We start from the raw sequence: 22,929 nt of genomic DNA, 5'->3' as shown, positions 1-22,929 counted from the left end.
TTTTGTGATTGCCTGATTATAATCATCAGATATATGCAAGGTTGTCATGGATAAGACAGTGCAACCTGGGACAATGATGGAAATTTTAGGGAGACAAATGTCAGCTAATTATGAAGAAGGCCTTTCTACTTCTCTAAGCTCCGCTATAAGGGGAGTTAGCTTGGAGGGGCAGCTAGCTCCCCATTGTGGTGGGTGCACAAAGCAGAGGCTGGGGAAGGCCTGGCAGAGAAGATGTTCAGAAAGCCCAGGTGTTGGTTGGAAAGGTGACTTACTTAGCTGACATCCAAGGTTTATTCCATTTCTAAAGCTACCTTTACATTTTCCATGCTACAGTTCTTTCCTGATTGTCATCTAACCTTCAGGTAGAGCACACTTTGCCTTTCCAAATAAGAGTTTCAAATGTTATTTCTCTATCTACCTACCTATCAGTCATTCATTCATCCACTAATCCATCCACCCACCCACCCATTCACTTGTTCTTCCACCTACCCATGCACCCATACGCCTACTCATTCCCCCATCCATCATCCATTTACTCACATGTCCTTCCACCCATCCATCCATCCACCCATCTTTTTCACCCACCCATTCTTTCATTCATCTATTCATCCATCCCATCTACTCATCCACCTATCTGCCCATCTATCAATTTGCCCATTCACCCATCTGTCCACCTATCATCCATCCATCTGCATATCCATCCACCCACCCATCTATCTATTATCCATACTTCATCTACCCATCCAATCTTCCAGCCAGCCAGCCATCTATCGACCCATCTATTCGCCTACCCATGCATTCCTCCATTCATACATCCATCATCCATCCATCCATTCATCCATCTATCCCTCCGTCTATCATCTGTCCATTCATCCATTCTTCCATCTAGCCATTCACCCATCTGTCCATCTGTCCATTCACCCATGCAGCCATCCACCCATCCATCCACATGTTTATCATGTTTCCCCTGCATCTTCTTTTCTGTGCCATAAAAAATGATATCAAGAAAGACATGACAGACCTAACAACAGCAACAACAATGAGAAGTCACATTTTCCAGCATCTGTTCTGTGCCAGAGACTGGGCTAAGTGCTTCGTGTGTGCCGTTTTGAGACAGTAGGACAGATGGTACAGCAAGGACTCTGGAGAAACATGTCATGGGTTCAAATCCCAGTTCTGTCATTTAATAGTTATATGACTTTGAAAAAGGTATTTTAATTTTTCTATGCCTCAGTTTCTTTACCTGTAAGAGAGATGTTAATCACCTACCTTATAAGATTTTTTTGTGATGATTAAATGGCTGTCTCTCTCTGTCTCTCTCTCTCTCTCTCTCTCTCTCTATATGGCGATTAAAACAAAGCCTGATCATAAGAGGCACTATTACTAATCCTCTCAGTGACTTTCGTTTGATGTAGGTGATAATATTCTCACATAGCCAACAGGGAAACTAGGCTCAGAGATACGAATAACCCACCTGAGCTCTTGCGGTTCCTAAGGGGTAAAGCTGAAATTAGAAGCTAAGTTAATGTGACTTCCAAGCCCATGCTTCCAAACATAATGAAATATCACCCAGGAAAATTTGATTAGGATATGTGTGAAAGAGAGTTAGGAGGGAAGCGCAGGAAGGACAGGGAGGATTTGAGGCAGAGAGAGGTAGTCCTACTTCCCCTTTTTGCCTCTTCCAGGGCTGACCCTTCTGTCTTAGTCTGGCCAGTGGGTGGAGTAGGGAGTGGGCAGTGATATGGAAATCCCAGGAAGGAAGAGTTAGTGGCATCTGTCTGCATCTTTGCCCCCTTTAAGGAGTAGCTCGAGGCCTGGAGAGGGAAGGCCCAATCCCACTTCTAAACATAGAAATCTTTAAGAGCAAAATTGTCAGCGAGGAAAGATGCAAACTGCTGACCTCTTGTACGTTGCAGTCTAGGTTTTACCCAACTAGAAATTTAATGGTTTGTCATAAGTCTTATTGGTGTTTTGCTCATGTAGGTGACTATTTTTACTCTCATTTAACCTCTCATTACAATTTGGACAGCAAATATACTCAGGAGGTATTTTTCTCCCCAAATTTCCATTGTCTATGCCTTCAAATGGATAGTTTATAAACATGATTGATGGTCCCAGAGAGGAATCTTGCAGTATTATCTGTCCATTGGAATTACCTTCTGATGAGGAAAATTTCAGTTTCACTCATATTGAATTGGTTTTGGGGGTCTATTGTGCTTACACCTGCTACTTTGAAGATGCCAGATTTATACTGTAAAAAATGGCCGTGGTGATTTCATTTTCCTTCTGAATTAATTATCCACCATGTTGATTAATGAGTCCTCCTTCACTTTCTGGACAACATTTGCTGCATGTGTGTCATATTCTATCCTAATTTTGTTCTGACACCTTGCTTGCCATTTGGTGAGAACTTGATTAATTTTTATGTGAAATAAGAAGAAAGAAAGAAGAATTAATGTCATCTTCTCTCTTTTTTTTATCATTAGTAGCTAATCAAAATATTAATCAGTTTTTGGATAATTTAAGCGGTACTGTTTCCCTTGAAAGATGTTATCATTGGCAAGTTTTAATAGCTTACATTTAGTAAGTGCTTCCTGTGTGCTGGACGTGGTTCTAAACTCCAGTCACTTCCAAGAGGAATATCACTTGTACAGTTTGCATATGTAGCAAAACTGGCCAGAGAAAATATGTTCATCTTTGAAGCACAGTGACAAGATGACATTTTTGTGACCTCAAAAAACACATGTTCCTGGGAAGGCGGTGGGTGAATCCTGCTAACTTTGCCGAGCTGTTGAGGTAGTAAAGATGCCCCAGACTCAGAGCCCAGCATGTGTAACCCAAAATGTCTCTGTCTGCCTCATGGGATCGTTAGGGACTTTCAGGGGAATCAAAAATACGTGTATTTCATTGTTGTCTGAATAATTAAAAATGGCAAAATGCCATAGAGGGCAATGAAAATTTAAGTCTTCACCAGTGGACCTGATCCTGTATGGAAATGAAGAATTCTTAGTATTTGTTTTCCTCTCTTGCAGCCCTTTGGGAAATTAAAGGATGAGAGTCGGCTTCATTAGTGGCATGGTATTTTAATCGACTTAGAGGGACATTTTCTTGTCTTTGTGGCTTTGGAACACTCTGACAGTTTTTATCATCATCTCTTCTGACAAATTATCTATAGTGATTAACATTAAAACTGTTATAATAAAGAGTGCCTCTGGGACTGTCTTCCCAGGCAACTGGGAAGGTGAGCTGTGGGCACTGACTCTATTCTGCAGCCAATCTTCTGTGAGAGGGAAGAACCAAGAATGAGGAAACTATTATTATTTAGAACCAACAAAATGCCAGACTGTGCTGTGTGCCTTCTGTTTCTTCTCTTCTTTAACTCTGAACAACAACCTATGATGGTGGTCCTCATTGTGCTGGTGTGGAAACTAAATTCTTTATCCAGGCCCCTTAGCTAGCAGGTGCTTTCACAGCAAACCACCGGTAAAGCACCTGGTACAGCACCTGCCATTTTCCCAACACAAGCAGCCACAACATTTGCTCGTGTAACTTAATGAATTAATGAATGATGGATGGAGTGGTCAAGTAAGGTGTGTTAGTTTCCTATTCAGCTGTAACAAATTACCACAATGTGAATCTTAGAGTTCTGGAGGTCAAACTCCGATACAGGTCTGACCAGGTAAAAATCAAGATGTCAGCTCTAGATAGATCAGTGGGGTGGCTATCATTTACAATAATCTATTGCACATTTCAGAATAGCTAGAAGGGAAGAATTCTAATGTTTCTAGCATAAAGAAAAGACAAATATTTAAGGTGATGGCTATCCCAATTAACCTGATTAAATCTTTGCACATTAAATGAATGTATTAAATTATCACATGGGCCCAGAAAATGTATACATCTATTACTTGTCAATTAAAAAAAAAGACGTCAGCTCTAGGGGACGTTCCCTTCCTGGCCTTTTCCGGCTTCTTGAGGCTGCCTACATTCACTGACTTGGGACCCCTTCTTCTATCTCCAAAGCTGATGTCATCACTCCTATGTCGGCTTCCTTCGCCACAGGGCGTTCTCCAACTCTGACCCCTCTTCTGCCTGTTTTCCTATTTTAAAAGGCCTTGTTCTTGATCTCAATCTTAAGGTCAGCTGATGAGTAGCCTTAATTCCCCTTTGCCATGAAACCTAACGTGTTTGCCGTTCTGGGGATTAGGCTGTGAATGTCTTTGCGGGGGCACTGTCCTCCCTGCCACATAAGGCTTCGTTTAAGGTGTGAAATCCATTCTGTCTGTCTCAGAGTAGGGAAGGGATTTTGTTTTCTGAGCTTGTACAACATTGATTGTTTAGTTCATTTGACATTTAGCCATACACACACTGCCTTGAGGCAGCTCTTGTGTTTCTTTCTTGCTTTGTAACCTGCAAAGCGCTCGTTGCATAGACACATGTTCAATAAGCACTTTTTGAGAAAATGAAAGAAGCAAATGAATGAGCTGTTGTTTAAAACTAGGCTAAGTTGTGTCTTAAGGGGACGGAAGCTATTTTAATCTAAGATGGTAAAATTCGAGCATCAAAAAGAATAAAGACCGCAGTTGATCAAAACCTACCAAATATATAAAAATCTTCCATTTCATAGTGACACTATGCAGAGGCAGGGGGGCTTCCTAGATTCAGCTAAACATTTGGACTCACGGGACTCTTACAGGGCACACGTGGCCTCATCTACTCAGAAGGCTTGAGGGGCTGCAACACCGCTTGCTGTGAGGACAGCATTATTCCCCTGTGGGTATCCTCGCCACAGGTCACACAACAGCCTACACCACTGTTTGCGGGGGCATTTTCCTCCCAGGTGACACAGGTCAGGTGCAGGGAGATGCAATCCATATCAGGCAGTTGCAGGAGTCTTTCTGGCTTAAAATATTCCTACCCCACAGGTGGCAATATCTCTTGTAACAACTCACAGACATAGCTTCCAAGGTTCCCGCAAGGTATATGCCCAGTTCCAAGAGTCATTTTCCTCAGGGAGGTATAAAGTATGGCATCCCTGTTAGGTATTTAATTTACTTACCAGTCTTCCCATCCATTTGTAATTTACCAGTCTGGCATTATTTTTACCATAAGCCATGTTGCCTGGTAACCTATTTGATGTTCATCCTCTTAGTAGGTTTCTGAGTAAGAGTTAACTAAAGCTCAGATTCTCAGGAAGCTGAGAAAAGTTTTGTAAACCTTTGCCCTCATGCTAAAACATAATGAAACAAGCTGATAAACAAACAAACCCAAACTCATTATTCACCATTGAAGGTTACTATGACACCAACCCTTTAATTAGAAAATTGATAAAATACAAGAGAAATAATTATACATCTCTATGAACTTTATGTCAGAGTAACAGAATTGTTGATGAAAGTTCTTTTTTGAAGAATTTCAGCTTAAAAAATGCAGAAGAAATGATAGAATTAGACAATGTGCATTTTGAAACCCCTAATGAAATCATGGATCTAGATAACAGTTGATGGTTTAGTTCATTTGATCCACCTCCCTCGGTCTCCCAAGGAAAAAAAAGCCATTAAAAAGTGGACAAGGGACATGAATAGACACTTTTCATAAGAAAACATACATGTAGCCAACAAACATATGAAAAAAAGCTCAATATCACTGATCATTAGGGAAATGCAAATCAAAACCACAATGAGATACCACCTCACACAAGTCAGAATGGCTATTACTAAAAAATCAAAAAATAGACCTGGCACGGTGGCTTATGCCTGTAATCCCAGCACCTTGGGAGACCGAGGGAGGTGGATCACTTGAGGTCAGGAGTTCGAGACCAGCCTGACCAACATGATGAAACCCAGTCTCTACTAAAAATACAAAATTAGCTAGACGTGGTGGCGCACGCCTGTAATCCCAGCTACTCAGGAGGCTGAGGCTCAGGAGAATCACTTGATCCCAGGAGCTGGAGGTTGCAGTGAGCCAAGATCACGCCATTGCACTCCAGCCTGGGCAACAAGAGCGAGACTCTGTCTGAAAAAATAAAAAAATAAACAGGTGTTGGTGAGGTTGTGGAGCAAAAAGAATGCTTATACACTGTTGATGGGACTGTAAACTAGTTTAATCATTGTGGAAAACAGTGTGGCAACTTCTCAAAGACCTAAAAACAGAACTACCATTCAACCCAGCAATCCCATTACTGAGTATATACCCAAAGGACTATAAATCATTCTGTCGTAAAGACACATACACATGTATATTTATTGCAGCACTATTCACAATAGCAAAGACATGGAATCCACCTAAATGCTCATCAGTGGTAGACTGGATAAAGCAAATGTGGTACATATACACCATGGAATACTATGCAGCCGTTAAAAAAGAGTGAGATCATGTCTTTTACAGGAACTTGGATGGAGCTGAAGGCTATTATCCTTAGCAAACTAACTCGGTAAGAGAAAACCAAACACCGCGTATTCTCACTTATAAGTGGGAGCTAAATGATGAGAACACATGTACACATGGAGGGGAACAACAGACATTAGGGCCTATCAGAGGGTGGAGAGTGGGAGGAAGGAGAGGATCAGGAAGAATAACTAATGGGTATTAGGCTTAATACCTGCATGACAAAATAATATGTACAACAAACCCCCATGACACAAGTTTACCTGTATAAAAAACCTACACATATACCCCTGAACTTAAAAGTTAAGGAAAAAAAAAAAAAAGGGGGATGTTAAAATCATTAGATGCACGGTTGATGGAAAATATAATGCAGGGATCATGTTGGCACCACTTGAACGTATGGATTCACGCTAGCCTTACCTTATAGTATGGACGTAAAGGAAGCACACAGTATGAATATAGTACCATTATGGGGGAATCCTCAAAAACTAAAAATAGAACCAACATGCGATCCAGCCATTCCACTACTGGGTAGATGTCCAAAAGAAAGGAAATCAATATATCGAAGAGATATCTGCATTCTCATGTTTATCACAGCACTATTTACAGTAGCCAAAATGTGAAATCAACCTAAGTGCCCATCAACAGATGAATAAAAAAATATGGTATAAATACACAATGGAATGTTTTTCAACCATAAAAAAGAACAAATTCCTATTATTTGAAGCAACATGGATGGACCTAGTGGTCATTATGTCAGGTGAAATAAGCCAGTCACAGAAAGACAAATATCACATGTTCTCACTCATATGTGAGAGCTAAAAAAGTGGACCTTGTGAAGATACAGAATAGAATAGTGGTTACTGGAGCCCAGGTATGGGAAGGGGTAGGTTTAGACGAAGGAAAACAAGAATATAAACAAAAGATATTTATTACCACTGAACTGCACACTTAAAGAAAAGATGGTGGCCAGACGCGGTGGCTCACACCTGTAATCCCAGCACTTTGAGAGGCCGAGGCGGGCAGATCACGAGGTCAAGAGATTGAGACCATCCTGGCCAACATGGTGAAACCCCGTCTCTACTAAAAATGCAAAAATTAGTTGGGCATGGTGGTGGGTGCCTGTAGTCCCAGCTACTCGGGAGGCTGAGGCAGGAGAATCACTTGAACCTGGGAGGCGGAGGTTGCAGTGAGCCGAGATCACACCACTGCACTCTAGCCTGGCAACAGAGTGAAACTCCGTCTAAAAGAATAAATAAATAAAATAAAAGATGGTAAATTATATATGTATATTTTGTCTCAATTTTTAAAGGTCACTCAAAAAAAGAAGGAAAACAAATTGAATGAAGATCTTAGATCTGTTAGTTTACAGGAAATACAGAGGATAGAGAGAGGTACGGTGACACCCATGGAAGTCACTGGCCAAATCCAGAACATGGGACATTCTGCAGGATGGTGGCCTGACTTCCCTAACACATCAATGCTGTAGAAGGAAAGGTGGAAGGCCAGAATGTTCTAGAATAAAGGAAACTTAACTGGCATTATGGGATTTTGTTTGGTTCTTGAATTAAATGTTCAATTGTAAAAAGACATTTTGAGACACTTGAGGTAGTCTGAATAATGACAGGTAACTAGACATTTCTAATTATTGGGATTGTTTTAATTTTTTTTTTATTTTGAGACAGTCTCGCCCTATTGCCCAGGCTGGAGTGCCGTGGTGCAATCTTGGCTCACTGCAACCTCCGCCTCAGCCACCCGAGTAGCTGGGGTTACAGGCGCCTGCCACCACACCTAGCTAATTTTTGTAGTTTTAGTGGAGATGGCATTTCACCATGTTGGCCAGGCTGGTCTCGAACTCCTGGCCTCAAGTGATCCACCCACCTTGGCCTCCCAAAGTGCTGGGATTACAGGTGTGAGCCACTGCACCCAGCCTGTTTTAAATATTTTATATATAATAATGACAGTGTAGGTAGTCACACTCTACCTCTGCCCTCTCTGGGGCCCCAGCTGGGCCCAAGAATTAAATTGACATGAGATAGATTAACAGGAAAACAACATGCAAATTTAATATAAGTTTGACATGACACTGGAGCCCACGTAAGGAAATGAAGACCCAAAGATGCGGTTAGAGGTGAATGGTAATATGCTGAGTTGAACAAAGAACAGCACGTTGTGAAAAAAACAATTACATGGTGAGGCTAAAGAAGGATAAGAATTATTTTAACCAGGTCTGTTTTTATAGAATTATCTTGGTCTCAACTTTTCATGCTTGATGATAAGAATGTTGCTTTCCTTCCAATACAGGGATGGCATCCTTCACGTGGGAATTTCATCCCTCTGCTTTTAAGAAACAGGTTGAAGCTCAGAGTGATCTGATACTTGCTAGTTTGTCTTTTGAGGTGTCTTTAACTGAAAATAGTCAGTATACCAGAACACCACATTTTGGGGTAGTATATTTTACCACCCTTTAGCAACAAGGTTAAGTAAAGTAGATATGCATGTACATATTCATGTAGACAAGTTAACTCGTTAGACATACACACATCTGTCTGTCTGTTGATCGGTCTGTCTGCGTATAACTCCTTGACAGTTAAAGATGCTCAGTGAGGTGTTCATGGGTAAAATGACAGATCTGATATTTGCTTTAAATTGCTCAAACATTAAAGGCAATAGAGAAAACAAGATTGGTCAATATTGACAAGTTTTGAACCTGGTTAATGTGGAAGTCATATACTTAAGCCCTTGCAAATTTTATAATAGTTTTCTTAAAACCCTTGTATTTTTACAATCGTACACCAAATCAAATTATCAAAGATGTTTGACATGGTGGAGGGTGGGGCTAAATGTGAGGATCCTGAGGTATGGCTGGGGGTCTCTTCTGGAAAGCAGTTTGTCTGGATGTGCCAGGAGACTTATGGATGTCGCTGACATCTGACCCAGCAGTTCCTCTCGTGGGAATCTGTACTGAGGAAATTATTGTGAGTATCTAGAGCTCTGTAAAAAGTGATTTACTTCAGGATTGTTTTAGATTTTGTAATTTGCAAGTAATCCAAATGTGCAACAATAGAAGAATAGTCATGGAATGGTGGTCTATCACATGATAAAATATTTTGCAACCCTTATAAAGAAGCATTTAGTTGTTAAATACCACTGGAAGATACCTATAACCATGTTAATTGGGGAAAAAAAGAGGATAAAATTGTACTTGCATGCATCTGTGTAAATAGTGGACATTTATGAAAAAATATGCATAGAAAAAAGGCTGGAAGAAAATATGACAAAATGTCTTCATTAATTCTAATTGAATGATGACCTTCTACTATAAAGACATGCAGCACTATTTACAATAGCAAGGACTTGGAACCAACCCAAATGCCCATCAATGATAGACTGGATAAAGAAAATGTGGCATAGGTACACTATGGAATACTATGCAGCCATAAAAAATAATGAGTTCATATGCTTTGGAGGGACATGGATGAAGCTGGAAACTCTTATCCTCAGCAAACTAACACAGGAACAGAAAACCAAACACTGCATGTTCTCACTCATAAGTGGGAGGTGAACAATGAGAACATATGGACACAGGGAGGGGAACATCACACACCAGGGCCTGACGGGGGGTAAGAGGCAAGGGGAGGAAGAGCATTAAGACAAATAGTTAATGCCTGAGGAGCTTAAAACCTAGATATCGGGTTGATAGGTGCAGCAACCACCATGGCACATGTAAACCTGTGTAACAAACCTGCACGTTCAGCACATGTATCCCAGAACTTAAGGTAAAATAAAAAATAATAATAATAGAATAACTAAATGCCTTCATTAGTTCTGATTGAATGATGGATTCACAGTGAATGAATTCTTTTTCTATTTGTCTTTGTTTTCAGATGTATTTTTACCATAACATAAATTAATTTTTTTCTATGTAGCTTTCCTTAGCTTTATAGAGGTATGATTAACATATCATAAAATTCACACATTTTAAGAGTACAGTCCGATGTGTTACTGGAAGTATATACAGTTTTACAACTACCGCCAGTCAGGTTTCAGAACACTGAGACTCTGCGAACTACCTCGTATTTTCAAGTAGACTTTATTTTTAGAGCAGTTTTGGATTTACAAAAAAATTGAGAAGATAATACAGATAATTCCCATGTATCCTGAACCCAGGTTCCCCTATTATTAACATTTTCTGTTAGTATGTTACATTTGTTAAAATTAACAAATCAATGTTGATACAGTGTGATTATGTATCAGTTGTTATCAAAGTCCATGCTTTATTCAGATTTTCATAGTTTTTAATCTAATGTCCTTTTTTTTGCTCTGGGATTCTGTCCAGGATATGACATTACATGTACTAGTCATGTCCATAAATTAATTTTTAATGGGAAGAAAAGTAAAATAAACTTTATTTTTAAATCCTCCAAATATATTAGCTATCCATTTTTCCCTTGGTTTCCTTGTTGTTGCTGACTTGTTACTTGTTGACAAAAACATGTCTTATATTGATTATATTCTTTTTTGTACATCACATGGTACCTTACAAATTTACTAAGTAAGAGTCAGCTAATGGCCTTCAATGACTGGATGAAGCAGAAGTGAGCTGGGAAAGGAAGAAAAGCAAGACGAAGAAAGCCCTTGCCTACACATAAATGAAAACCTCAGAGCTTTGAAAGACCTTTGGTTTCTGTTGCAATTTCATGTAATGGAATTCTTTTGATTTTTGTGTTTCCTAGGTTGGAGATTGCAACCCTGAATCGGGCAGATGCAGATCTGGAGGCTTGTCGAACACAAATCAGCAAGGATATCATTGCCCTTCTGCTGAAAAGTCTCACCAGCAGTGGCCACCTCTCACCCCAAGTAGAGAGAAAAATGAGTGCTGTTTTCAAAAAGCAGTTTCTGTTGCTGGAAAGTGAAATACAAGAGGAGTATGATCGGAAGATGGTGGCACTGACAGCTGAATGTGACCTGGAAACAAGAAAGAAGATGGAAAACCAGTACCAGAGAGAGATGATGGCAATGGAGGAAGCAGAAGAGTTGCTGAAACGTGCTAGTGAGAGGGTAAGACAGGTCTGAAAGGAAGGCGTTCACTTCCCTTTCTCTCTGGGATTTGTCATTTATCCATCTACCCACTCATCTGTCCATTTGCCTCCTCCATCCATCTACCCATCATCCATCCAACCATCCACTCATTCATCTATTCATCCTTCCATTCATTCATCCAGCCATTCCCACCGTCCATCCATCATCATCTATCCATCCACCCATCTACCCATTCACCCACTCATCCATCCACCCACTCATCCAATCATCTGTGCACCTATCCATTCATCCACCCACTCATTCACCCATCTGTCCATCTACACATCCGTCTGTTCATCCACCTACTCATTTATCCACCCTCCCATCCATGCCACCCATCACCCATCCACCCATTTACCCATCCACTCATTCCCCATCTAGCCATCTACCCATCCACTCATCCATTTACCCATTCACCCATGCTTCCCTCCATCTACCCATCCACCCATCTGCCCATTATCACTCATCCACCCATCCATCTATCCAGAATTCATTTAGCAAAAATGTGTTGATTACTTACTGTCTCTCAGGCACTGGGCTAGGCAGTGAAGGTATAGGGAACAATGAGACATGGTTCTTCCATTCAAGAAGTTCATAATCTTATAAAAAAATCAGTACACATAAAAAATGAGACATTATTCAGTCATGTTATAATAGAGGTATGTTCACAATGCTGTAGAATTCATGGGTAGAGAAGAAAGGCTTCATTCATAGCAGAGCACGTCTGTAGAGGGCATGGTTCACAGAAAGTTGTGATGTCAAAGTCCACGTGTCCCCCTCTGGACTACATAGCCTGTTAGGTTACAGTTCTCTCCAGCAGAGGCTCTAGAGTCAGAAAAACCTGGACTCACAGTCTAGTACATTCCATCTCTGCTCCTGAAGGCCTTAATTAGGCACTGCAAGTCTAATGGCAAGCCACCTCTCAGGGTGGGTGGGAGAAGCAATGTAGGAAAAGCAGCTGCCTGGCACCCATGGGCTGCAGAAGGCTCTCAGCTCACAGTGCTCAGTTGGAGTTCTCATAGGTCAGCCTTGTCAGGGCTGGCCTAGATTGCTCAGAAATCAGCTCTTGTTTTTCCAAAAGTTGTGTCAGTTGCTGCCTTGAAAGAACTAGAGTTTTTCCTGAATATACCAAATCAAACCTGATTTCTGTTTTCCTATGTGAAAGAAATGGCTTATTCATTTCATGTGACCTGAGTCTGCATATTCTGTTCTGAACATCTACTCCCCTAGGGAGGGCTTCCAACTACTTAAGAACAAGCTTCTGAACTCAGCTTCCCTTCCGCAGACTGTGGCCATCTATGGATGCCCCTGGGAGCAAATAAGCAGCTCTCCTGTTAACAACTCGTGACTCACAGATGGTCATCTGTGGTCAGACATGGGATGAGCAGTAAAGACAAGGGGCGAGGTCCTCACTGTCCTGCCTGCACCTGCTCCCTTGCTCCTGGGGCCTCCCTTGCCTTCAGAACCATCTCATTTTAGGTTCTCCCGTCCTAGTTTCCTGTGGCTGCCATAATAAATCACCACAAATTTAGTGGCTTAAAACAACAGAAATTTTTTCTGTTATGTAATAGTTCTGGAGGCCAGACATCCAAAATCTAGTTGTCAGTAGGATCCTTCCATGTTTGGTTCAGCTTCTGGTGGCTCCGGGTGTTCCTGGGGTTGTAACTGCGTCACTTAAATCTTTGCTCTGTCTTCCTGTGGCCTTTTCCCTGGTAACCCTCTCATCTCCTGTCTCTTATAAGGACATTTGTCATTGAATTTAGGTCCCACCTAAATAATCCAGGATGATCTCATAAGATCTTAAATTAATTTCATGTGGAAAGACCGTTATTCTAAATAAGGTCCTGAGGTTAGGATCTAGGCATACCTTTTTTGGGGGGTGGGAGTGTCACCATTCAGTCCACTGCAGCCTCCCTCGCCGACACTGCCCTGTAATGCCCAGTCTATGACTGCTGCTCAACATCCCACATCCTTGAGCCGAGCCCTTAGGAAGAATGTATTGAATGCACTGTTCGGTGATTCAGCCCCTAAATGATCCCATTATCTCTCTTTTGATTCTTTCCTAAATCTGTTACAATTTTTTGTTTGTTTGTTTTTTGAGATAGAGTCTCACTCTGTCACCCAGATCGCAGTGCAGTGGTGCAGTCTTGGCTCACTGCAACCTCCACCTCCTCGGCTCAAGTGATTCTCTTGCCTCAGCCTCCCGAGTAGCTGGGATTACAGGCGCTTGCCACCACGCCCAGCTAATTGTGATATTTTTAGTAGAGACAGGGTTTTGCCATGTTGGCCACACTGATCTCGAACTCCTGACCTCAGGTGATCCGCCCACCTTGGCCTCCCAAAGTGCTGGGATTACAGGCATGAGCCACCACGCATGGCCAATTTTTTTTTACCTTTAAACATAATACATGCTCAATAAGGGAGGCTTGGACAATACCTTAAGGCAGTGGTCAGCAAACAAGGACCCATGAGCCCAATCTTACCCAGCTTGTTTTTATGTGGCCTGCAAGTTGAGAATGTTTTTTTACATTTTTAAAGAGTTTTAAAAATCAAATACACAAACAAGAATACATAACAGAGACCTCAGGTGACAAACTCTAAAATATGGCCCCTTACAGAAAGGCTGTCTGATTTCAGAACCAAAGCTGAAAAAGAAAAAGCCCTGAAAAAAAAAAAAAAAAAGGGAAGCCCATCCCACAACTCAGTGGCAGAGGATCATTCATTCGGCCCATTGTTGAGTTTCTATTGTATACCTAACCCTGGAGATACAGGGATGGCTCAGGCAGCCTTCACACCTGCCCTCAGGTACCAGCATACATTTTAGCCTTTTGCTTTATCCATTTATTTTTATAAAGTAAGGATTATGCAGTCTGTATAGTTGTATATATGTCTTGTTTTCACTTTACATCACAGTATACACATTTGCTGATTTTATTAAATACTCTTAAAAAATACGATGTGTAACAATAACAGCTCATCCTTCCTTAGCATGCATGGTGTGTCTGGCATTGTTCCAAGCACATCCCATTGACTCTCTTTAGCGTTCACAACAACTCAGTGAGGTAGGGACTGAGAGGATCTCACTTTGACAGGTGAGGAAACTGAGCTGGGGAAGGTTCACCTGCCCGAGGACAGTCAGCCTCATGTCCAGCAGCATGCCCCCAACCACTGCGCACACTGCCCCCTCCTGCAGTGGAGGTTACGTCCCCCTGCTGTGCGCCCCATGTGAACCTGTCCTGTGGGGCACCTAGAATGTTTCTAGTGCCTTTGCTATCAAAAGACTGCCTGGGGCAATGCTTTTTTTATGTGGAGAGCGTGAGGATAGGATGCTGGGTCGGTGCCCTGCTCCCATCTGTCACGCAGTCCCTCTCCTCCTCAGGGCTTCCTGACCCTGCTGTCTCCAGGGCTTTTCTGCAACCTCTCTCCCACCCACACCACCTTGCAAGCCAGTGTGTATTGGGCAGGCACCATCACTCCGGATGTCCTAGGTCACTCTGTTCAAAGACAAGCAGCCGCCTTATTTGAACCAATCTGTTTCCAGAAATAGTATCTGAGCTGCAGAATTTAATAGAACTAGTTTCCTTCCAGTCCATGCAAGTGATTCCATCTCACAAAACCACAGACTGCTTTATAATTATCCATCATGTGTTATAGTCATCTTTAAATAAAATACATAAAAATATTTTGGATGTATTATTCCACCAAGAATTAGTTTTAAAAAAGAAAAGCAAAAGGAGCAGTATCAGCTTTCCTGAGTAAAGTTTAGTACAGTACAGTCATCCCTCCCTTGATACCCAGGAAGCATTGGTTCCAGGACCCTCCCCACCATCCCACCCCCATGGATACCAAAATCCACAAATTCTCAAGTCTCTCTTATAAAATGGTGTCGTATTTGCACATAACCTACACAAATTCTCCTGTATACTTTAAATCACCTCTGTTACTTGTAATACCTAATACAATATAAATGTTATATAGTTATAAATAGTTTATATAAATGCATAAAAAATCGTTTAGGGAATGTTGTTTAGGGAATAACAACAAGAAAAAAATAGTCTGTATGTGTTCAATACACACAGAAATTTTTGACCTGCAGGTGGTTGTATTTATGGATGCAGAACCCACAGATACAGAGAGCTGACTGTAATTAGTGTAGAGCTGAAATTTGTTCATACTATAATGTTTAAATGTGTATATAATGCCTTATAGTTCTCAAAGCATTTCTCCATTGAGAAACCCTGGGGAGAGTATTGGGGGATATAGGCACAGAAGGCAGGTTGCTGGGGTTTATTTCCTCGCTCTTTTCCTCCAGTAGGCACGTTACCCAGTCACCCTGGGTCTCCTTTCCCCATCCTTAAGACAGGGATAATCATGATGCCTGAGGTCTTAGAGGGCTGTTGTGAGAATAAGTAAGTTAATTCTCGTATAGTACTTCAGCCATTGCTCGGCGCTGAGTCAACCTTGGACAAGGGTTTACTATGATTCATAACTGAATGTAATTTTTAAAGATGCCTGTGGTGTAGAACACAGAATGTGAACTCTTTCTACTTGAAGGTGGGCAAACCGAAGCCCGGAGGGGAAGTGACTGGCAATCCAGCTTCCTGCATCCAGTTCAGAGCTGGGTCCTTCCTCTGGGGTTTGTCTTCTATACCCAGGCTCTCCCCGCTGCTTTTCTGCCACTGAAAGAAGAGGCCCAGCAGATGTCTTGCCCTGGGCTGCCTGAGGCTTTCTAACCCCTGTGTGAGTCTTTGTCCTCAGCACAAGAATTCTGACATTTTCACCGTTTCTGACGGATTTGTTTTTATAAAACATTTTTACAATTTGCTTGTCTTTCTGAGTATGGGGAGTATGACAGCACAGTCGTCACTTTCGAGCGGGATTTCACCTTGTGATGCTGTAGAGTCAACATGCACAGCAGCTGCTCCAGCCAGCCTGATGCAGGCCTGTGCTTCTCACACTGGAACTTCTGTATCCTCCCTTAAGGTTTATGCCCCCTACTCCCTCCATGGGACACTCCCTCCAGGGGACACTTGCTTTTCTAGGTGTTGGAAGCCATAGGATGCATGTGCCTTATTTCCCTGAAGTCTTTTTTATTGAGAAGTTCAATAGCGGGTTGGGGGTGAGTAATCATTACTTTCACATTCCTTTATAATGCACATTTGTGGCCAGGTGTGGTGCCGAGACAGGTGGATCACCTGAGGTCAGGTGTTTGAGACCAGCCTGGCCAACATGGTGAAATCCCGCCTCTACTAAAAATACAAAAATTAGCTGGGCATGGTGGTGGACACCTGTAATCCCAGCCGCTTGGGAGGCTGAGCCAGGAGAATCACTTGAACCCAGAGGGCGGAGTTTGCAGTGAACCAAGATAGCAGCACTTCACTCCAGCCTGGGCGAAAGAGTGAGACTCTGTCTCAAAAAAAAAAAAAAAAAAAAAAAGCACATTTGTTGACAATATTTAAAATATAAACTTTTATTTAAGAAAACCCAGATTTCCAGCTAAAGGATGGGAAGACTGAGCTGTGTTGAGTCCGTATTCCTGCAGAGCCCTTTGGTGGACGGGGTGGAGGCTGCCCCTACAGGCAGGGCGTGCTCTTTGCACTTTGCCCCATTCCCCAGTACTTCCTAGTGCCTGTCACACCAGGCAGCCTCACTCATTTGCAAACATGACCTCCCCTGTTTGGCAGGCCCAGGGGTGTGCCTCCCCTGCTTTAGGGCTTAGTTTTCTCATCTCTGCCATAGGAGGTTGAACTAGGTCAGGTGTGGAACTCACATCTGCAAGGCTCTGAACTCCCTTTTGAAGTGGGCATGGGAGTCCTGTCCACATGTATTTTAGAGAGTGTTTCACTATGACACAAATACATCATTGCCTCATACTTTATTCTTCGGCAGAGATATGATTCTAAAAAAGGCCCCAAAATTTTATTTTAGGATTTGTGTGTGTGTCTGCTTTTTATCTTGCCTGTGAGAAGCTAAATGGAAATTACCGCGTATTTCATTTCTATTAATTAAAATAAATTGAAGTTTGGGACTTGTCAAATTCTATACTGTCAAAAAAAGAAGGTCGCTTTGATGGATGAACCGACATAACTGGGCACCAGCTAGTCATTCGTAGCGGAATGCCCCTGCGGTGCCCAGACTCAGGGTCCTGACACCCTCCTGGTTGTTGGTGAATTGCATCCTTTGATTTAGATCAAGTCAGCTGTGAATACCGTTTCTCTGTAATAGAGTGACTCATTATGTCGAATCTAATCCTTTGTTATAAAATCAGCTTTTTAAAAAGACTGAATTGTTATTTGGTGGGCAAGGCAAGCTATTAGTATGGGCAAGGGTCCTGACAGAGTTGCCAAGAGGATGCACATAAAAGCCTTTGACTTGTAGCCTCATGGCCCCTGCTGTCATCCACTAGGCTTTGCTGTGAGCACCTGCAAGGCAGGGGATGCCACGTGTTGGCCCTTGGACCTCTTTGGAAGGCTCTAAATAATGCTTGTCTTTCTGGCCCAGATTCTGAACAAATCAAACAATAAGTAAAAGGGACTGGAGAGACAGAGAAAGCTAGAGATCAGCATGTCACCTTTGAGAGCTTCTGTGAGTTATTGGAAGTGGAGGTGAGCAGGTCTGTGACTTGGGAAATTGGGGAGCAAGTGATGATATTTACTGAAACTAGAGAATTCTGGTGGGTGATAGAGCATTCCAACCTTGTTTAGCCTGAAGGAGCTCTGGCCCTTGCCCTGTGCACCGGAGCCCCTTCTGCCTTCCCCGGGCTTCTTCTCAGCCCAGCCATGGCATGATGCCACACCTGCCTGCTTCCCAAGGCCAGGCCTCTATTGGTCATTTGGGATGGCTGTACCCACGCATCCTGCACGCGTAAGCCTTTCCCTGCCTTCGCTTCACCAACAAGCTCCACTGTCACTGCCTTGAGTGGTTTCAGAGCTTGGAGCCTGAACACTTGCTTTCAACACGCTTCCTCCCCTAGCTGAACATGGGTGAGAATTTGGGAAAGCTCTTACCTTCTCTAAGCTTGTGTTTCTTCTCTTATAAAACGGAGGGTGTCAGTTTTCTATTCCTGCCTAACCAACCACACACATTAGTGACATTGTCTCAGTGTCCATGGTCAGGAGTCTGGGCACAGCTTCACTGTGACCTATGCTCAGGATGTTGCAGGCTGGCAATCAGGGTCTTGGCTGAGCTGCATTCTCCTCTGGAGCTTGGGGTCCTGGTCCAAGCTCATTCAAGCTGTTTGCAGAATTCACTTCTTTGTGGGTACAAGACTGAGGCCCTCAGCTCCTAGAAGTTTCCCTTCTGCGGAGACAGTTTACAGCATGGCTGTTTGGTTCTTCAAAGCCAGCAGGAGAGGGTCTCTCTCTTTAGGAAGGCTCCAGTGCTTCTTTTAAGGAGTCAGGCCCACCCAGGAGAGTCTTCCTTTTGATTAATTCAAAGTCAACTGATTAGTGACCTTAATTACATCATCAAGACACCCTCAGCTTTGCCATATGATGTAAACCAATCACAGGAGTGACTTAATCAGATTCATTCCCATGCTCAAGGGGAGGGAATTTATGTGGCATGTATACTGGGGCCTGGGGATCAGGGGCCATTCCAGAATCCTGCCTACCCATGTGGAGTGAAGAACAGCTCCCTCTGAGATAATATCTCAGCTCCTTACTGAGATAATTGCGGGGAGGCCATATGCAAATGGATCAGGAGCTCAGTAGAGGTGAGCTTCCTTTCATTCCTCACGCAAGACCTCATACTATGCAGGCATCCAAGCAGCCATTTCTTAACACCTCTTTTGCTTCTCTTTACCCAAAGGATCTCCACTTGGGCCTGATTGCTGGTATTTTTCTCTTCAGCGAAGTTGAGAATGAAAGAGAGGGGAAATAATCTTCTGAGCCTGACAGCATGACCCACTGATAGTGAAGAGATTTCCATTTTTTGCAGTCTATTTTCTAGCAGTTTGATTTGCAGATTTCCACCCCTGTAAATATTCTGCTTTGAGATTATTCTAGAAAACATTTAGATAACAGGGGAGGACAGGTTGGAACAGCATATTCCAGGGCTTAGTAACCTCATTATTGTCAGCTTGGGACTGTGTGTGTGTCTATGTGTGTGCCTTGTTTTTGCTGTGTGTGTATATGCTGTGTGCGCACATGTACTTGTGCCTTGTGTGTGCCCATGTGTGCATGTGCATATTGCATGTGTGTACATTGCCTTACACATTGTGTATGTGCCTGTGCACACATGTGCATGCACACACTGCATGTGCATGTGTGTATATATTGTAATGCATATGTGCATGCATCTGTGTGTTCATGTACACATTGTGTGTGCACATGTGCCTGTACACATTGCATTGCATGCACATGTAGGTGCATGTTTAGTGTGTCAGTTTCTCACGCTCTCCCTTTCCTCTCTCCAGTCTGCTGTAGAGTGCAGCAACCTTCTGCGGACCCTCCATGGCCTGGAACAGGAGCACTTGAGGAAGTCTCTTGCTTTGCAACAAGAAGAAGACTTTGCCAAAGCTCACAGACAGCTGGCTGTTTTCCAGAGAAATGAACTGCACAGTATCTTTTTTACCCAGATAAAAAGTGCTATTTTCAAAGGGGAATTGAAACCAGAGGCAGCTAAAACGCTGCTGCAAAATTATTCTAAAATACAGGTAATAAATCAGCCTCGCTGTGATGGAAAAGTAATTTTTCTGAATTGTTTCAGTAAATGTCTCCTCTCTCAGAGTTCAGTCCTGCCTCTCCTTTGTACTGTGCACTAGTGAGCTTTCTCTTCTATCTCTTGGTGTGTGAGTTTCCAGTAAGCGGGGAAAATGGTGGCTTGGAGTACAGGCCTTGAACTTGGGCTGACCTGGATTGGAATTTCAATTCCCCCACCAGTCTACTGCGTGAACTTGAGCAAGTTATCTCACTTCTTTGAGCCTTAGTTTCCTCACCTATAAGATGAGTGTGATAGAATGCCCACACTCACGACGGTGTGATGAAAATTTGATGAGCTGACTCATGGAAAGTTAGTGCTTGGCATAACATATGTTTAATGTATATAGCAGTGGAAAGTAAATATAGGCCAGGCTTGGTGGCTCCCAGCACTTTAGGAGGCCAAGATGGGAGGATTGCTTGAGCCCAGGAGGTTGAGGCTACAGTGAGCCATGATAGCACCACTGCGCTCCAGCCTGGGTGACAAAGCCAGACCCTGTCTCAAATAAAATATATATATGCATGTATGTGTGCATGTATTGATGTATATGTAGGGTTTAGTATCTGTGCCTGGATATCCTTGGATGGATTTGTGTATTTTTGCATGTCAGCTTGAGTGTGAATGTTGTTAGTCCAACAAAAGAATTTCTTAGGCGGTAGTGAAAACAGTCTATCTGAAACTGTCAGCATCACTGTGGAAATTCTTAGGAGGCCTGTGTGAGGGATTTTACATGCACAAGTGCATGCACACACAGGCACACAGAGTGACATCACTGCTTTACAAGAATGCGCTTTGTTGTTTGGCTCCAGCGCTGTCACTGGTGCTGATAGCTTGCTCTAGCTGATGGTAAGGGTAATTGTGAGCAAACTCTTATTTTACTTTATGGAATTTTCTATTCCAACTGTCAATAAGATGTTTGAGAAATGCAAATGTCATTCTTTAGACAGGCTGCCTCTTCCAGGTTATGAGCCAACCTCTGTTTCTAAAGCAGCAAGGGTACCTTTGGATGGTGCTGGAGGCCTTGGAGCAGCATCTGGCAGAGTCAGGTCCATAGGGGTTGATTTGTTCCTCAGTGCAGTAATGTGTTCACAGTCATGAGTGCATCACTGTGGTTCTTGAGCAGTGCTTTTTCTGATGTAGTGGACACTGCTATTTCATTTTTATCTTTATAAATGAAAATCATTCCAGGAAGTTGGCTTGCTGGTTAATTTTCCCACCTTGAAATTCCCTACTTGTGCTAGAAGGACAGATTCCACCCATAGCAGAATGAGCCACATCCACCTAGGGTGAATCAGGGCTTATGACCAGCCTCTGTTACTCCATTGCTAAGACAGTGGCGAAAGATGAAGTCCAGAGGAGGTGCGGGCACAGGCGGCCTTCCCTGCGTCTGTGAGCAGGTCCTCAGCATTCACCCAACCACTGACAAGACAAAGGCTGGCCCTGCCCATCCTCTGGGGACCTGCAGCTAGCACCAGGCTGAGCGCATGAGGGCTGAGACATCAGGGCCATCCCAGGAGGAGACCAAGTAATCGTCACAAGCCTCCCACTCCCAGAAGGCACCCAGGACAGAAAGAGAACGAGCTCCCCCCTCCATTTAATCTAGGTTTTTCCCACTAAATCCTCAGTGAGCATACATAAAGCACAAATTCTGTCATATTCATAGCTTGGTATTCAGACAACATGGCGTTACTTAGATATTCACAGATTCGTTGTCATTTTACTCTCATGATGAGCAGTGGCTGACTCTCAATGCCAGAGCACTCAAGTTAAAAAGAATGCATGCTATTGTGAATGATATTATGCCGGAAAGTAACTCCACAGGTGATAACAGTACTGCCATACAAGCTTTTTTGACCAGAGCTATGAGAGTATTTAAGGATACCAATTCTGAATTTCCTTACAGCATGGGCTCCCATCAATCAACATGCATGGATCCCACTAGGTGGAGAACAGGAACATTGCTGCAACCTTCCTGTTACACGGATTCTGGTGCCAGTGGCCCTTAGGGAGATGCTAGTGTGTGTGAAGTCACACCTGACTGGCCATGCAGCTTTTCACTGACTGGATGATGCTAATTCCCAAGTGTTGAGATGTGGAGATGTTACAGCTCTTATGTGGGAAGGGGAACGTCCATGCTGTCCTATGTTCCCTGTTGAACAAAGCGTTGACACTTTTGGTTATCCATTGTATGGGTGATATTTCCACAGATAGAAAAAGGACAACGAAGCCAGTCCATAGAGTAGTTCTACTGATGTTCCTGGTCTAATTACTATGCCTCTGGTTAAAGTGGGATTTTTGGAAGCAGGCTATTATGATGTTAGAGCACAGGTCCTGAAATTAGACTGCTGAGTTCAAATCCCTGCTCAGCCATTTGTCTGATGTGGACTCAGTTTCCTCATCTGTGAAATGGGAATAATAGTACTGTCTCCCTAGGTTAAGTTAGATGAGACATGAAACACTCTTGGCCCAGTGTTAGGTCCAGAGAACACACCTCACATTAGCTAGGTTATTACTCTCCTGTGTTTGGTTAGGTTTTGTTCATTTTATAGGCTGAGGAAAAACCTTCTTGCTTTCTTTGTGCCCATCCTGGTTTTGTCTCCTCTGTGGTGGTGGGAGCTCCTTGGGGTTGGGCTGATGGCTGACTTCTCCCAGAACTTCAGCACCGCATCCTGGTGTTCAGCACTTGTAGGAACTCCACAGGTGGAAAGGGAGTGTGTATGGATGAAGGATAAATGGCTGAATTAGTGAAATTTATGTTCC

General features: G+C 42.8%; 1 protein-coding gene across 17 annotated transcripts in view; it reads left to right on the top strand.

The window, feature by feature from the left end:
• The window catches only part of EVC2 (EvC ciliary complex subunit 2), a 147,957-nt gene that overhangs the window by 57,782 nt on the left and 67,246 nt on the right, over positions 1-22,929 (top strand). For all 17 annotated transcript variants that reach the window (XR_010156413.1, XR_010156409.1, XR_010156411.1 and 14 more), the window contains 2 exons: positions 11,124-11,448; positions 19,886-20,125. Coding sequence is in view for 12 of the 17 variants with exons in the window: in XM_001155613.4 (XP_001155613.2) it covers positions 11,124-11,448; positions 19,886-20,125 (565 nt within the window). In the remaining 5 variants the exon portion in view is untranslated. The remainder of the gene's footprint in view (positions 1-11,123; positions 11,449-19,885; positions 20,126-22,929) is intronic.

The sequence above is a fragment of the Pan troglodytes genome, chromosome 3 (genome assembly GCF_028858775.2).
Source record: "Pan troglodytes isolate AG18354 chromosome 3, NHGRI_mPanTro3-v2.0_pri, whole genome shotgun sequence".
Taxonomy (NCBI): Eukaryota; Metazoa; Chordata; class Mammalia; order Primates; family Hominidae; genus Pan; species Pan troglodytes.
Note: the sequence above shows the minus strand (reverse complement) of the source record. Positions and strands in the feature narration are given on the sequence as shown.